Source organism: Musa acuminata, chromosome BXJ2-3 (assembly GCF_036884655.1).
Source record: "Musa acuminata AAA Group cultivar baxijiao chromosome BXJ2-3, Cavendish_Baxijiao_AAA, whole genome shotgun sequence".
NCBI classification, from domain to species: domain Eukaryota; kingdom Viridiplantae; phylum Streptophyta; class Magnoliopsida; order Zingiberales; family Musaceae; genus Musa; species Musa acuminata.
The window spans coordinates 13,823,623-13,841,639 of record NC_088340.1 but is presented as its reverse complement, the minus strand read 5'-3'; the positions used below and the strand labels follow the sequence as shown (position 1 = coordinate 13,841,639).

The 18,017-nt window shown below is 41.5% G+C and overlaps 1 protein-coding gene across 2 annotated transcripts in view; it reads right to left on the bottom strand.

The window, feature by feature from the left end:
• The window catches only part of LOC135607470 (choline/ethanolaminephosphotransferase 1-like), a 36,607-nt gene that overhangs the window by 11,449 nt on the left and 7,141 nt on the right, over positions 1–18,017 (bottom strand). For both annotated transcript variants that reach the window (XM_065099327.1, XM_065099328.1), the window contains exons 4-10: positions 17,082–17,240; positions 9,285–9,362; positions 8,824–8,899; positions 8,717–8,739; positions 8,534–8,634; positions 6,211–6,305; positions 6,000–6,068 (exon numbers count right to left, since the gene is read on the bottom strand). In XM_065099327.1, coding sequence (XP_064955399.1) covers positions 6,000–6,068; positions 6,211–6,305; positions 8,534–8,634; positions 8,717–8,739; positions 8,824–8,899; positions 9,285–9,362; positions 17,082–17,240 — 601 coding nt within the window. The remainder of the gene's footprint in view (positions 1–5,999; positions 6,069–6,210; positions 6,306–8,533; positions 8,635–8,716; positions 8,740–8,823; positions 8,900–9,284; positions 9,363–17,081; positions 17,241–18,017) is intronic.

Sequence of the window (18,017 nt, the reverse complement as noted above, 5' to 3'; positions counted from 1 at the left end):
ACAAGTTTCGCAATATACAGGCTAGCAAAAACTTCGAAAGCAAATGCAAGATAACTTTCTTGTGTAGGCTCATGATTATTGCTTCCTATTGTAATGTGCAGGTTGCAAGTCTTGCTTCTTGAGATATTCAAGATAGTGATTTTCAAGAAGACAATTTTTGCTTCTTGAAATAAGCAAGTTAGCAATCAAGTTTTTGCATCTTCTTGACTTGTGCAAGCTAGCTATCTCCCCCTTTGTCATTGTCAAAAAGAAAGAAAGAATACAGTTTTGTAGTTCTTTTTCCTTTTACAACGATTTCAAAATCATGACAAAGGATGAATAATCAAGTTATGAATGTCAAGACAATTTTTCATCATGAATATTTTATCATTGCATGCATCGTTATCATAGGTTGAAGTATTACATGCATAATTTCATATCATAAATGTTTCATATCATGATGGTATCAATTTTGTCAAATTATATCCTACCATCCATGATCAAAACTTCTCCCCATTTTATCATTGAAAACAAGAAGAAAGTAGGGGGTAGAGCATAAAAGTGTTAAATATTTCAATCATTTCAAGGCATCATAGATCAAGTTATGATTCGTGATTCATCATAAAGCAAGTTAGTTTTCAATCATCACATAAGGCATTTAAGGAATTTTTGAAACATAGGAGAATGATTAATTTAAGCATACAATGTTTCAATCCAATTCAAGTCATGAATATCAATGCTTTCATATTGTGAGTATCAATTCATGAATACCACAGGATATTATTTGTAACTTCAATTTTGCAAGATCAAGATTATGATTCAAATCAAATCATTAACTTGAAATTCATAATCAAGTCATTAAAATTAATTTCGAGATTCACAAAATATCATGAAATCATTAATCTCGATCAGATGGGAAAAGCATTTTCTTTTTAAGTGATTCTTTTAACGCATCATAAAAAAAACTCATTCATAATTCAAGTGATTTACAAGATATCATAAATGAATTTATCACTTGTATTTCATCAAAATCGAGAACTCTAGAGATAGAAAATGATTGAAGCATTTAACATGATTGATGCATGATTCATATTTAAAGTGTATCTTATATCGTAAATACGAATCAAGCATTTGTCAAATCTGAAATCATCCTCAAAATTACATTCAATAAATTCATGTATGACAAGCATAGATTTATTGAAAAATCAATAAGATAGAGGATTACATTTCAAGTGTTCATCAATTGTAGCATTTCATCATGTGGTAAGATATCAATGCGTAAAACTGTGAAGCAAGATTTTGTTTGATATCTTGATACAGGGCATATAGCAATGATAGCAATCATATATTTCTTGGTGATGCAAGCATGGGATAATCATAGCATAGTGTTTATAGCATCAATTCATATATTTCTCCCCTTTTTTAAGTGTTTCATCTTAAGTGATCGATTTCATGTTAGCATGCCTTTTCATTTATGTCAAATGAAAACATGCATCAACGTTTAGGATCGTAAAATGAATTTCATCATAAAACCATCAATCACAAAAATCATCATGTATATCTCATGCATGAAATTGTCAATCGAAATATTTAATTTCATCATTATGCATTTCTTCAAATCAAACATGATCTTTAATCAAAATCGAGAAATAACAATGGAAATTAACGTAATGCACATTATTACTTCTTAACCATGATTTCATATTTTCAATCAAGATCATTTTATTTGTTTATCATAAAATATGCAATATTATCATTTTTGAAATTACTTAGTATGATCATAATAATTTTTTTTTTTTTTTTAACATGTAATTTTTAAGAAAATTAATTCTAAACTAAAAGAGAAAGATACATCATGAAAGCATCAAGTAATTTCAAAATAAATTAGGGGGATTTCGATTACCTCATCATTGTAGGCTGTTAAGGCGTAGTTTGCCGCCTTGCTTTTGTTGACTTTCTCTTCTTCGGAGGAGCTCGATTCATCCCAGTTTTTGTTCTTCTTCTTGCGTTTAAAGCAAGTAGTTTGATTCTTTTTGCTTTTTAATTTTCGTTTCATTTGTAGTTTAAGTTCACCATCACTTGAGCTTATGCTCGAGTGGTCTTCAAATGTTCTATGTCCCAAATCCTTCCTGTTCTTTGGAAGGTGGTTCTCAAGTTCTTCACGTGCATTGCACGTCATTTCATATGTGATCAATGAACCAATTAGTTCTTCAAGTGGAAATTGGTTCAAGTTTTTCGATTCTTGAATAGCAGTTACTTTTGAATCCCAAGTTTTAGAAAGTGAGCGCAAAACTTTGTTAACGAGTTCAAAATCCGAAAAGCTTTTACCAAGTGAATTTAAACCATTGACGACATCCGTAAAACGGGTGTACATGTCAACAATGGTTTCGCTTGGTTTCATATGAAAAAGCTCGAAATCATGCAGTAAAATATTAACTTTCGAGTCTTTGACTCTACTAGTTCCCTCATGCGTGATTTCAAGAGTGCGCCAAATATCGAAAGCCGTTTCGCACAAAGAAACCCGATTGAACTCATTTTTGTCCAAAGCGCAAAATAAGGCATTCATAGCCTTTGCGTTTAAAGAAAAATACTTCTTCTCTAAATCCGACCATTCGTTCGTCGGTTTAGAGGGAAGTTGAAAACCATTTTCAACGATATTCCATAAATCCAGATTTAGAGAAATCAAGAAAACTCTCATTCGAGTTTTCCAGTAAGTGTAGTCCAATCCGTTAAAGAACGGTGGACGAAAGACCGAAAAGCCCTCTTGAAGAGCCATTTCTCTCGGGTGTAAATCCGAAATGAGAGATACCCCGCTCTGATACCAATTGTTAGGATCGAGAGCACTAAGAGGGGGGGGGTGAATTAGTGCAGCGGAAATCTTACAGTGATTAAAAACCAAAAGCTGCGTTCGTTCAATAAAAGCTATTATGATGCAAAAGCTAATTCTCAGTTTGTATCTAAGTGCAGTTTGCGTCTAAGCGCAGATTGCGTCTACGCGCAGTTTGCGTCTAAACACAGTTTGCGTCTAAGCGCAGTTTGCGTCTAAACACAGTTTGCGTCTAAGCGCAGTTTTGCGTCTAAGCGCAGTTTACGTCTAAACTCAGATTTACGTCTAAACGCAGTTTTACGTCTAAACGCAGATTTACGTCTAAACGCAGATTTACGTCTAAACTTTGAAACTCGTTTGTATACTCGCAGAAGGCAGTATGCAGTTGAAATCAAGACGTAAACGTGAACTGAGAACTGATGATTGTGAGAGGAAAGCCGATTTACGTCTAAATGCAGTTTTACGTCTAAATGTTGAAACTCGTTCGTAAAATTGTAGAGGACAGTTTGCAGTTATCAATAGGATCAAAATGTAAGTGTAAACTGCAAAGAAACTCTTTCGTAAAAGCACGGAAAACAGTTCTGCAGAATCAAACATAAACGTAAACTGTAATGTACGAAAATACGAATTTACGTCTGAATGCAGATTCGGAAGAACAGCACTTAGAACTTGTTCGTGAGAGCGCAGAGAGCAGTAGTAATGGAGGAGGTTTGCAGTAATGATAAAGTGCTCAAAAATAAACGCAAACCAGAGATTTAGAGTGGTTCGGTCAGCCTTGACCTACTCCACTTTTGGCTTCCTCCACCGACGAGGTTGCCGACGTCAACTAGGGGCCTTCCTTCAATAGGCGAAGGCCAAACTTCCCTTTTACAGTTTCTCTCCTTTTGACAGGCTCAGGAGACAACCTTTACAGACCTTTCTCTCCTCACTTTACAACTGAAAACTTGAAGAACAGAAGGAGGAGACTTAAAGGCTTTACAACACTTTTGAGCTCTTAGAATCACAGAAAAGATCAAGATTTCGGTGTAGGTCTGTATCTTTTCAGTGCTGAATGGGTGGGGTATTTATAGGCCCCAACCCAATTCAAATTTCGAGCTCAAAACGATCAAATCCCGGAATTCCGGGATCAGGCGGTTGCACCTCTTGACTGGAGAGGTGGCACCGCCTGGCAGAGCTCAAAGTCTGAGCTCAGGCGGTTGCACCTCTCGACTGGAGAGGTGGCACCGCCTGGCAGAGCTCGAAGACTGAGCTCGGACGGTTCCACCTTCTCTGTCAGGGGTGGTTGCACCTTCCTGCCAGAGCTCGAAGACCGAGCTCAGGCGGTGCATCTCCTGACCAGAGAAGTTTCTCTTCTCTGCCAGAGGTGATCGCCCCTTTCTGCCAGAGGTGGTTGCACCTCTCTGCCAGAGGTGGTTGCACCTCTCTGCCAGAGCTCGAAGACTGAGCTTAGGCTGTGCATCTCCTGGCCAGAGAGGTCGTACTTCTCTTCCAGAGCTCGAAGACTGAGCTCGGTGATTGCATCACCAGGCAGAGCTCGAAACTTGAGCTCAGGCGGTGCTACCGCTTGACAGAGGAGGTTGCACCGCCCAGTCTCGCTTGGAGATTGAGCCCTGGGCGGTTGCACCTCTTGGCTGGGGCGGTTGCACCGCCCAGTCTCGCTGGGAGACTTAGCCTGGGCGGTGGCACCTCCCTGCCTGGGCGGTTGCACCTCCCACAGCTACTTGGGTTCGAATGGGTTGAACCATTCGACCCAACTTGAGTTCTTCAGGGGCCCAATTGCCCCAGGATTAAGCTAATGGGATCACCTCCCATTTCTAACTTAATCACCGTGCTAACTACGATTAAATCTAAGACAATTTCTGCAGCTTTGCTTCGGTACGTCAATCGCTTCTTCCGGCGAGTTTCCGGCGAACTTCCGTCGATCATCCGATGAACCCTCGGTGATGCTTCTGCGGACTTCCGGCAAACTCCTGGACTTTGCGACGATCCACTTGGCGAGTTCCGACGAGCTTCGCTTGGCAAGCTTCTGGACTTCTCAGATCTGTTCTCACAGAACCTCCGACGACCGTCCGTACTTCCGTCGAACTCTCGAACTCCCAACGTGATCATGAACTTGACTCCGGCGCAACTCCTGCTGCTTGTCTATCTTTCATCGTAGTTAATCCTGCACACTTAAAACAAAACTTCGATTGAGACAATTAATCCTAAGCAATTAACCAAGTTGTCCGGCATGTCATTGGTCCCTCGACGCTTCGTCTGATTCTTCGGCGCATCGTCCTCTCCTGCGGCCTATTGCCCAATCGGCCAGTTGACTCCGCAACTCCGATATCCTTGGCACAATACCCGCTCTACTTGGCCCGATGCCCGAGTCCACGGCCCGAAGCCTTCTGTCGATACGTCGACCGATCCACCAGCCCGACGTCCAATCTTCTGACATGTTCCTCCGGCACAACATGATTTTCCTGCTTTAATTGTCTCATCCTGATCAAAGCATCCTGCGTCACTCAAAACGCAGATTAAATCATAAACATATATCAAGTAGTTTCATCATCAAAATACGAGATTCAACATCAACATGTCTCAATGATACTTTGATGATACAATCAACATGTCATTGGTACATTCTAATCCAATCAACTCTTTGCTAACATGAAATTTTGCTTGTCTCAACGATAGTTGTCCTTTGTACTAAAATCCTAAATTCATACTCTCTCTCATATATGCTCTACAACAACACTAAGCACATAGGGAAAATAAACTTATCACCTACTTATAATGTACCAAGGATTAGAATTTTTTCCAAGGAAATGATCATCAATGACACATAATAGAAATTCTATTTTAATACTTTTATGAAACAGTGGCTACAAAAAAATGGTATACTAGGAACTCATTGTAGATTCAATACAAGGATACAGAAACATAAGTAATATAACATAAAAGAGTTATCCAATGTTTGGCTAACAATAGTCACAAGAAATTCTTAAGAGAACAGCAGATTTATGAAGACTGATTAGTCACTAAGCAAATGAAGTCCATGGATGAAATAATATTACCATTTAATCACAACTGATGAAAAAAAAAGTGATGTAATGGAGTTATGAAAGTGATCCAATCACCCCGACCAATGGTTAATCACAAGGTATTTTACTAAAACCCAAAAGATGATATCAATAACTTATTCAAAACTTACCATGAGCAACTGGCATCCAACCCACGAGAGGGATTGATTTCCTGAAGTCCTGTGCCCACCACTCAGCACCTAAAAGAAGAAAACATTTTAGAAACATGGAGATCCGATTTCTTAAATAGTAGTTGGCCATCACACAAAAACCAAAAAAATGGAGGACAAATTAATTCTTCAGTTTAAATTACAGTACAAAATAAGCTTTAAATCCACATACCCCAAAAAAAGGTAAGCCAATGGGCAACGTATATCAACATGAGTCCCTCTGTAGGTCCATTAATTATTGGAAGAATAAGTGTATTTGTAAAGAAGCTGTATCAAAGACAAATGTGTTTCATTATATGCAAATAGAACTCTAAGAAGAAGGATCACATACAGAACTCAAGGCAACAACTAGTTCGCCAACTAGTTCGCCAATAAAGAACAAAGAGAAGAAAATGCCACCATAATACTGAATATCAGACCTAAGGTCAACAGTATCAACAGACAATTACTTACCATTGTGATTTGTCTGGCATGAGACAACCTCATCCTTAGGTGAAAAGGAAACCAAAAAAAGTTGTCTGTAACTCCTTACATATTGGGTCTTTATAGAGACATGCAAGCTTCGATTGTAGTGTCTATGCACTTTCAAAGTCATGAATTGTGGATATAGCCCTTCAATTTTTTCAGACTCCTAAAACCTCTATAACCTCCAACCAATCAAATAATACCCTTCTACAGAATGATATCGATCAGATCTAAGAACTAAAGAATGATGCTCCTAGGTTGTTTCCAGCATCAATTACAGCAGCATAACAGTAAACCCTGATTCAAAGATTAACAGGAAATATATACAAAAAGAAAGGAAGATGAGGGAGCAAGAGGAAGCTGAGAGCAAAGAAAGGTTTGTGGCATCTTTTCCTTCGTCACATCATGTACACAAAGACCTATATCTACACCTTCTCAATCCTTCTTAAAACTATCCAGCTGAGACCCACCAACAGTTGTAATTGTAATAAGCAAGGATTTTAATTTCGAATAATACAACCCGTACCAGGCGATACGTACCGGTCCGTCAACAGGCCGGTACGTGGACCACCCGCTATCAGACAGTACCGTCGATTGGGGCTACTTCCACCCCGTCACCACCCTAAATCGATCGACGACCATTGCCGCCCACTACCGGGTGGTATTAGCTGAGGGAGAGCTAAGGGAGAAGAAAGAAGAGGGAGAAGAAGAGGGAGAAGAGAAGGGAGAACTTGGAGATCCGACGCTGCTCTCTCTCGACGATCCCGATCCATCACCGCCCTCCCTCGTCGGACACCGCAGATGAGATATCGCCTCCTCCTCGTCTGAGGCGACGAGGTCTCGACGTCGTCGGCGACTTCTCCTCATCCGCGCGAGGAGAAGAAGCCTCAACGACATCGTGGGGAGAAGAACCAAGGCAACAAGGTGGCGACGTCGCCTCGTCACCCTTTTTTGCCCGAAGAGAAGGAAACCTGGATTTCTTCTCCCCATGCGGGCAGAAAAATGAGGCAACGTCGCCCCTCTTTTTTAACATATATGTATATATATGTATATATATGTATATATATATATGTATGTATGTATATATATATATGTATGTATATGTATGTATGTATATGTATATATGTATGTATATATGTATATATATATATGTATATGTATATTTATATATACATATATATATACATATATACATATATACGTACATATATACATACATACATACATATATACATACATATATAAATAAATATATATATATATATACATATACATATAAATATTGAGCGGTACACCCTAGTGTACCGTATCATACCAAGCTACGCTCGAAACTCCGATACAGTACAAAATTACGATTCTTGGTAATAACTAATAAGTACACTTCTTTTTATTTTCCCTTTTTCCTAAAAAGGTGCACAAACAGCATGCTAAATCATACATTTCTAACAGCTCGTGATGAAACTAATAAAAAGCTTGTGTATGATTTATGCCAATTCTAGGAACTGCAGAAGATCATTGTCATTGTAAATGCCTCTTGTAATAGGCACTGCACAGAATCCAGTTTATTAGCAAAAAAAGAAAAGCATCCAAATGCAATTGTAATGACATAAAGAAATTTACATATACCACAAGCATTAGGCGTCGTAGGCCTAAGCTATTGACTAACAGATGGGCACTCTTCTACTCAATTGCACCATGTTGTCCTACTAACCATCTGGGTATGGATACTGTGCCACGTTGCAATTTATGAAACATTATCATATTTCCATTCATCAAATAAGAGATAATGCATGCAATAACCAAAGTTGCCAAGCATTACCTAAGCAAAGATCAAAGTAGGTCAAAAAATGACCACATAGTACAAGATGACAAAGATTAGATATAGCCAACAATGAATGGTAGCACATTATGTTAAACACATCGGCCAAATCAAATGAAAAAATTACAGAGCAAAATGAACAATAAACAACAGTAAAATTTCATCTATCAGAATGAATGTAGTATAATGTTGTTTAAGGAGAAGAACATACTGTTCCCATGTTGCAAAATAAAATGGGACAGCTGCAATTACCCAGAACCAGAAAGTAGCTCTTCCACACATGCCAGTGCTCCCAAAAGCTAAGGCTTCAAACTGATATGAGAAAGAGAGACAAGGTCATAAGTGAAACATCCAAAACATTAATCAACAGGAGAAGACAAGAAAAATGACATACAGCACATGTCAGAGCATCACAACCTGCAATGATAAAAAATTTAAGAGATCAAGATATAGCGATATAACATCAGATGGTAAGGTAACTACTAATGGGAAGAGATTTACCATGATCAAAAAGTTCTCCCAATGGACTAGAGGAATTGGTCCGCCTTGCTTGTTTACCATCCACTGCATCAAAAGTCTGGGCATGACAACATTAAAACATTTAGTATTAGTAAATTGGAAATAGATCCTACTTAACAAAAGCTGCACCATCAAACATATTTTGCAATACAAGTTTGTTTTTAATCAAAGCTAAATACAAGTTTGTTTTTAATCAAAGCTAACGACATGCCAGGTTTTCAATTTTACATCTCTCTCTCTCTCTCTCCCTCAAACCCCAAAAACAATCCCTTCCCACACCCCCCCCCCTCCTCTTCTTTCTTCTTCATTTCCCCCCTCCTCCTAAGGACAAAAACATAATTCAAGATTCATCTGCATGATCATTTTCTTTTCATCCCTGTTCCATTTCTTTCTTTTACATAGCAATGGATTATTTTCTAAATCTACTAGGTCTTTGAACAAACCTGATATAAGAAGAGAAGCAATCCATGTGCAAGGTGAACCCATCTTGGTGGGGCAGTGTCCAAATGGGGTGAATATATCTGTGAAAGAATAGGCCAAGTCAGACTGTAGTTATCGAATATGAAAATTAAAATATGACATAGTAAATGCATCTTGCAGTTAAATGCATATTAACATTCATTAAAACAACAAAGAGGCATCTTTTATAAAAGACAAGCAGCTAGTTGAGGTAGGCATGAGATAGTCATTGGTAGCTTTCTTCATCATGAAAGAAAGCAACTAAAAAAAAAAAGTCTTTGTTAGATGCTGCTCAAGGTTAAGGGCACAAAAAAATTTCAAAAAGAAAGGTTTGAGCTAGTCTTCAGTTGCATTGTCCAAAACCATTCCAAAGATTAAATAATTTCTCATAACATTGGAGCCAAGAAACTAGGTAAGTAAAATCAAGGATTTGAATCTCGAATTGTACCGCCTAGGATGGGCGGTACGTACCAGTCCGCCGGCTGACCGGCATACAGGCCACCCGCTACCAAGCAATGTCAGCTGGCGGATAGGATGAGGACGACAAGGAAGACGAGGCTGCAACGCTCCTTGGATGGATAAGGCATGATGGAGAAGAGAGTTGGACGTGGTGGGACACGAAGAAGCGCTCCATCGGGCAGAACACGATAGGGGGCGAGTCCTCACTTCGTCAGGCAGTACACTGTAGGGGTGGGTCCTTGCTCCATCGAGCGAAACGTGGTACGGGATGAAGGGATCGTGGATGCTGTGGTCGGGGAGGTCACGGTCGACAACGAAGGAAGGGATTCTGGCCCAAGTTGGACTGCTGCTTCCCCTTCTCGCTCTCGCCATCATCTTGGTCTTGTTCCTCACATTCGCTAAGCAGCGGGGGAGCGGGAGATGAGCTCGCCCTGGGCTGGATCCCCGCCAAATACGGCTGCCACGGGAGCATTACGAAGTGCCTTGCAGGGGATGACTTTGAGCTGTGGACAGAGGCAACTTGTTGCATCCTTGCCCACTCCGCCGGATGGTTTCTTTGTCTTTTAAGAAGAAACCATCTCGCATGCGGCGCGGGCGAGGATGGTTTCTTTCTCTTTTAAGAAGAAACCATCTCGCATGCGGAACGGGCGAGGATGGTTTCTTCTTAAAAGAAGGGCGTACCGCTTAATATGCCAGTATGAAATGAAATTAAAAACCTTGAGTAAAATCATTTTCTCATACTTAAGTTGTAATGCTGGTTATGCTGGTCGGATACATAGCTATGAAACAGTTCACCAGACACATCGGTGTGTGCCAATACAGAAGCATAAGTGCATATTGGATAGTTTATGCTTGTCGCATTGTCACGGACAAACTTCTAAACAAGATGTTTGATGTAATGCTTATGTATGTCCGTGTCTTTTGGTATGTTCATGCCTTGTACAGCATGTAGAGGGACGACCGAAGGCTTAATAGTCCCATTTTAGTTAGGTTGGTGGCATCTTTAGGCTTATAAATAAAGGTTGTGTCATGTGGACACGTGTGAGAGATTTTCGATCTGTAATGGACCATTTTACCCTTTGTTGTGCAACTGTTCAGAGCTTGTAAAGTCTGTTTGTAATTTACATTGTCTATGAAGTGTTTTTCAGAGATGTTTGCTTGTGGATCCCGATTGAGACGTTCTCTCTAACCCGTTCTCTCTTTTGTTAGTCCTAAGGGACAATGGGAGGCTTCGGGGAGGCTGACCTTTGCGGACGGACATGCAAGGGTGCCGCACGACTTAGGCAAAACCAGCTAAGTCCGTGACAGATGGTATCAGAGCGGGACAAGCACTCATAGAAACACTTAGCATGCAAACGTGGGGGACCTAGCGGGGCTGCGTTGAGGGCAGTCAGCACACGCGCGACCGTTTGGGGGAAAACGGGCATGGAGATGTAGGGAAAAGGAGTCGCTCGGAGGAGCGGGCATCTGACAGTGGCATTCAGAGGAATGGCCAACCCTTCGCGTAAGAGGCACCACGAGAACAGGCAAGCTTGGACGAATGCGGAGCGCACAAAAGTTGGGATGGCTGAGTTTGAGCTACGGCTCAACATTGACAACCATACTTGATGGAGCTCAAGGCAAGCGAGGCGCTTGGTAAAGGGTGAGACCATGCAAGGTGGAATGAGTTGCTCAACGACCAAAAGAGTTATACAAAGCTCACAGAGGTGAGGGGAATTGCTAACTCGAAGAATTTGGTACTCATGCATGGGCTTGTATGCGGACGATGGAATGTTCGTGGCCATCCCAAGGCGACCGAAACTCGGTGCCATGGTGCATTGAAACTTTCTCTTTGGCATATGAAGGATACGTCCGTAGGAGGCTGAAGTGTGCAACGAGTTCAGCATGTTGTTAGGCCTTGAGTGGTGCAGCGGGGGCTGTATTGACGTGGAGTCGCAATCTAGCAAGTGCGTTTGCAGGAGGCAGAACAATGCACAGTTTGTTCAGCAGATCGGAGTAGTCCAAGGGGATGGTGGTCTCCGAAACGAAGAGAGACGTTGCTCCAATAGGACAGTTATCCAGGAGGGACAAGTCCCGGCTCTCCAGAGAGACAATCATGTGGGATGGACCTCACAAGTTGAGGAGGAGTACCTCAACAAACAACAACTCCATGAAGCTCAATGGACTGAGCAAGAGGCGAGGAGTCGTCGCATGATCTCGCTTGAGAGAATGCATTGGTGGATGCATTGCGAGATCAAGTGGGGGAGCGACCCAAAGCAACTTAAATGAAGGCACACTTGGAGTCGATGTGGAGATCGAACTCAAGGGAGGGCTGACCCGTGGAATGGTGGGCGCGAGGGCCACCATCGACTCAATGCAAAAACGAGGAGCAGAGCAACTTGGGTGTAACTTGGCGAAGTACCCAAGCCGCATGAAGGGAGCCAGCATAGAAGTTGGAACATGGAGCGGAGGCACAGTGCTTTCCTTAGACAGAGGTCAAGGACATGAACTCTTGCAGAGGCAAGAGCAGAATCATGTTGTTCCATGGGTCCTTCATTCTGACAGAGCGGACTCATCTTGCATGGTGCCAAAGACGAAAGGAGCTTCTGGGCACATGCACCTTATCTCGGAGAAGCATTTGATGGAGGAACTAAGGCGACTCAATTTGCGGAGGCGAAATTGGGTTCAGAAGGCCTTAGCATGGGGCAAGAGGACTCAGAGGTGGGTACTCTTGAAGAATATGCCATAGTGTTGCCATTCAAGTTGTCATGAAGGAAGCGGTGCGCAGTGGAGATTGTGCTGGTAGGGGCAGAGGCCCAGGATCCAGACAATGGTGCACAAATTACAGTGAAGTCGATGGACTTCGGGAGCTACTAGGCGACGGACTGTCCTAGAGCAGTGCTTCATCTAGGTGTGACCCAAGAGTGGGTGGATGAAGGTCGATCGCCAAAGGAGCGAACAAAATCGAAGGTGGAAGAGACCCTGCGATGTATTGGCAGAGGCCACACATGAAGGGTTCACAATTCGAGTTCAGCACACAAGGATCAGAATGCAATAGAGATGTCACCAGGAGGCGACATGGTGCAACGGATCGTGGTGGAACAGTTCGTGGCAATGCGATACACACAACCTAGTCCCGTGAGGGACTAGATCATACGGAGGCATGATCGGGAGCTACTGGAAGCTCCACTTCGGTGAACAACACGACGACAAGAAGGGCTATGGATTCAAGGAGTAAAGGCTATGGTACTGCAGAGGCGAGTCTTCCGTGCGTGCATCGAATTTTGCATCGGATGAAAACCTTGGTCATCAGCATATGGGGGCTGTGTTCCACCAAGGGAAAAGTTCGAATGCAAGTACCAGTGAGCCCCATGGGAGGGACTTGATCATGCAGAGGTATGATCGAAGCAACTGGAGAGTTGGACTGCTCTAGAGCTCATATTCGCTTAAGGGAGCCCGGCAAGTCAGAGGACAAGGTCGAGTAAACGAACGTTGCTACCAAGGAAGCTAAGGAGAACAGAATCAGTGCAAACCCTACAACGTGATGGCAAGGGCCATGCATAGGAGTTGTAGTCTGTCTTTCCATCGACCAAACGGACTACTTGGAGAACACAGAGGTGTTGAAGCAGGGGGTCGAAAGGGGCGAGGAAGCAACGACGAGTCCAGAGAGACTTAGCTACCCAAAATCAAGCATCAGTTAGAATGGAAGTGGACTCGGAGGAGTGCCACAGAGGCATATCTACTGATTGTGAAGAAAAGGGATGCAGATGCGAGGCGACGGATAGTAGGGCCATGGGCATGGCAGCGCCATGGAACCGCAGAGGCGGGACTTCCGTGAAAGTCATTGATCCCTTGCTCTCATGGAGGGAGAGCGCTTGGTCGTGAAAGGGGCCGAGGAGGTGGAGAATGCAGAGGCAATCTCCAAGTACCGAGACAAGGCTCAAGAGCAGAGGCCGAAGAACTTCGTAAGACCGGTGTCAATGAGCTTCTCATCAAGATAGCCGAAAGTGGAGGACTTCGACTCATGCAAGAGTGCATAACCAAGGAACGAAGCAGGCGTACGCGGTGCTGTACCTTTGCTACTCAGTGGAGTAGGCGGCAGGGTTGATGGAGAAGACGGTACAATCCCAGAGGCGACCAAACCTATGAGAGAATTACTCCAAGTTGGGGTGAAAACTTCCTGCATTCCAGAAGTTCGATGGCATTGAGAAGGTGAATCACAGTAACTAACTCAACGCAAGGAGTGCAAACACTTCAAGTGCTTCAGAAGTGTGAGCAAAGAGCAGGCGAAGGCTAATAACCAGCTCGATGCATGGAGTACAATCTCGAGGAGGCGGGCGAAGTCAAGTAACCTTTGCCTTCTCAACCCTTAAGAGAATGGGCAAAACCGAGTACCCCAATTCTCTTATCTATCCAGCAGAGGAGCTCTGCACAAGTTCAAAGACCCTTCGAAGATAATGGAAGACAATAGTTGTCAAATCCTCACCAACGGTGATCAGTGCTACTGAGAGTAGATTGTCCGCTTCATTTCCCAACGAAATGCCAATCGAAAGAGGAAGTGATGCGAACCTACTTGGATGTGACAACTAAGCGAAAGAAGAGTCAATGAGCAAATGTTGTGGAGGAAGGACCCAAAACTTCAGAAGTTTGCGAGACGATGCTCGTTAAAGCTCCAACAAACATCCACCCAGTTCAAGCAGCATGAGGCATTTGAGAGACTGGCGCAGTAAGAATGGTCTTTTCCTTCATTTGGACGATCCGCAGGAACCAACAGGGATCAATACAACTCAGCCAACCCCACACTAGAGTCAGAGTCATTGGCGAGTTGAAGCAGCATGGCGGATCAAAGGTTCGACTACTCAAAAACAGTAGCGGAGAGCAGCTGGGAGCCTAAAGGCGAGGAGTTGTAGTGTCGACAAAGACTTCAACGATGACGTCGAAGGAATAAGTGGGGGAGAATGTCACGGACAAACTTCTAAACAAGATGTTTGATGTAATGCTTATGTATGTCCGTGTCTTTTGGTATGTTCATGCCTTGTACAGCATGTAAAGGGACGGCCGAAGGCTTAATAGTCCTATTTTAGTTAGGTTGGTGGCCTCTTTAGGCTTGTAAATAAAGGTTGTGTCATGTGGACACGTGTGAGAGATTTTCGGTCTGTAATGGACTATTTTACCCTTTGTTGTGCAACTGTTCAGAGCTTGTAAAGTCTGTTTGTAATTTGCATTGTCTATGAAGTGTTTTTCGGAGATGTTTGCTTGTGGATCCCGATTGAGGCGTTCTCTCTAACCCGTTTTCTCTTTTGTTGGTCCTAAGGGACAATGGGAGGTTTCGGGGAGGCTGACCTTTGCAGACGGACATGCAAGGGTGCCGCACGACTTAGGCAAAACCAGCTAAGTCCGTGACAACATGGTTGAATGGTAGAAGAGAATGACATATTTTGTAGGATCCTCACAAGTAGGCTGGTAACCAGAACATAGCATGGTAATTCTTGACCATTACCCAAGGCAATCCATGGTAGCAAAAGACTGTCCACCATGTGACTCATTTAAGATGGAATCAGTGCATCAGTTATCGCAATGCATATAACACTGTTATAACTAAATTTTGCCAGACAACAAAAGCTGTGATTGTGTCAATGAAAATAGCAACCTAACACAATAACACTTAAATAATTACAAAGCCACAAGGGAGAGAGAAGAAACAAAATCCTGAAATGTCAAAGACTTGAGGTGATTGAGAGAATATCCACTGAGAGAGACCAATAGTAATTGCATGAAATATATACCAAATTACATAAGAGAAATTTTGCCAGTTCTATGCACATACACCTTATACTTTGCATGAAGACTTGAGGAAAGCCAATCCAGCCTTGTTAAATATTGTCCTAAGAACACACTATTACATGCCACTTTTCTTATTTATGGCACAGTGTTAGTTGCAGACCAGTAAGTCCACATCAACGAATGTGCCTCGATGAATGGGCAGATCTGTAGGACCACAATCTTTTTTCTTTGTTATTGCAATTTTGATTGGAATATACCTTTCATACAAGTTGTGTTTAAGCTCAACTTAATTAATTGCCTCTTCAATACCTTCCATCTAGTGATACAAAGAAGCATTAACTACATATCTTTTCACATATTGAGTATAGCTAAAAGAGAAAATTGGCTTCCAAGAGTAAAGTTGTCACTCATTTAATTCAAAGATTATTTGTCCTTTCTCTCTCTCATATCTTTTGATTATAGCTAAAGGAGAAAATTGGCTTCTAAGAGTTAAGCTATTACTCATTTAATTCAAAAATTATATACTCTCTCTGAGGGAACTGATCCCCCACCTACAGAATTACCATGGTTGAATGTTTGAGCCCATCCTCCAAAACGATTAAATCTAAAAACTCTTCAAGAAGAAGAGACAACCAATAGGCCAAGGCCTGGTTGGTCATTATTCACAACTTCCACTCAGATATAAATCCATGCCATCAAAATATTTTCTTTGTCAATGTGGTAATTCCCCACAGTTTGTAAAGAAAAATATGTAATTAAATTAATGTTTTCTTTTTTCCTAACAGGATTTTTTAAGAACATTTATTAGCTAGTTTCAAATTGACAGTAACACAAACAAAATATATTTCCAATGCTATAAAGTGAAAATCATGCAGCTGGAAGGCTACAGTAATATGCAGCCACCTGACGTGGACATGGTTTTAGTGAGAAAGGTAAGAGTCTCTCTTCAAATAAGTATCTTTTCCACTCAGTTGAGTCCCACTCCAGCCTATCATTGTGGTTCAGATAAAATGATGTATCAAATTTTCAAATGAACAGTAACTTCATATCTGAAGGTTGAACTCGCTCAAACTGCATCCCTTTCCTTCTCCTTTTAGTTATTCTTCCTTCCATGGCTTTTATCCATCCATCCCATTGCCTCGTTAAACCCTAGACATGATGATCAATCAAACAAGCAATTAAGGCAGCAGACAGCATGCTATTACAAAAACATGCCCTCGCCATTGCCTCTGGAACCCTATCCCTGAAAGGTAGGGAGATAGCAGTTTATATCAAAACTTTTGACACAATTGAGCCAAAAGAATCTCAATTATAGCCCTTACAAATCAAACCTTATCTAAGAGTGATAACAAGTTTAGCCCAGTACATTATCTCCAAAGTGTGTTTAGGATGGACCAACTTCAGAGGACCATTAAACACATACCTAAGAAAATGACAGCACAACTAAGATTAAGCATACAAAATATGGCTTCCTTAATCTATAACTTAAGCACATATATAGAAGAAGAGATGGTTACACACAAAAATAATCAGATAGAAGGGTTGTTGGAACTACTTACATAGCCAAGAACTGCAGATGTAACTAAGAACATAAGCCCCATAAGTGTAATCTGGAAATCACATAAATGAGATGACTGCTCCTTCAGCAAAGATGATTTGGCTATAGAAGAAGTGCAGAAAAAAGAAGCAACACTGGTGGGGTTCTTACCAAGTTTGGCCTGCAAAAGCATCTCACATGTGAGGAATGAAGAAGTAGAGAAGTAGAAAACATCAATAGAGATCCGATGTAGAGTACAACTTGCAACCAAAGATAGAAGAACTTTTACACTATTACTATATGGATGTGTTTATATGTAAACACACACACATTGAAGTGTATACATATGAGGATGTATCAGATGGAACAAAATAAAATGAAACATTAGAAGACAAGCTCACAAATTAGAAGACATACAAAAATCACTTCAGCCATAAGTACCAGATGGGGAAAACAAAGGTTATATATCTATGGCAAACCCCAATATAGATCAAATTCTTATTGCTTGACTTCAAAACTACACCTGCACCAAAAACATTTACTGTTTGATTATACTATGAGCTAGTGCAGAAATTTTGACCAAAGTCCTGTTTGATGTAAACAAGTGTGTTCTACTTTCTTATCTTTGGTAAGGGAAGAATACTCAACTGTGATATCTTGAACTACGCTTGTCGAATGTCACCATTACTCACAATCTAACCCAAGGTTCTGAATATCGTACTGTCACGGACAAAATTGTAAATGGGGTGTTCGACGTAATGCTTATGTATGTCCGTGTCTTTTGATTTGTTCATACTTTGCACAACATGTAAAGAGCTAGCAATAAGCTTAGCAGCCCCATTTTCTTTCGGTCTATAGTGGACCATTTTGGATCCTTTATTGTGCGACCGTTCAAAGCTTGTGAAGTCCGTTTGTAATTTGCATTGGTTATGAAGTGTTTCCTGAAATGATTGCTTGT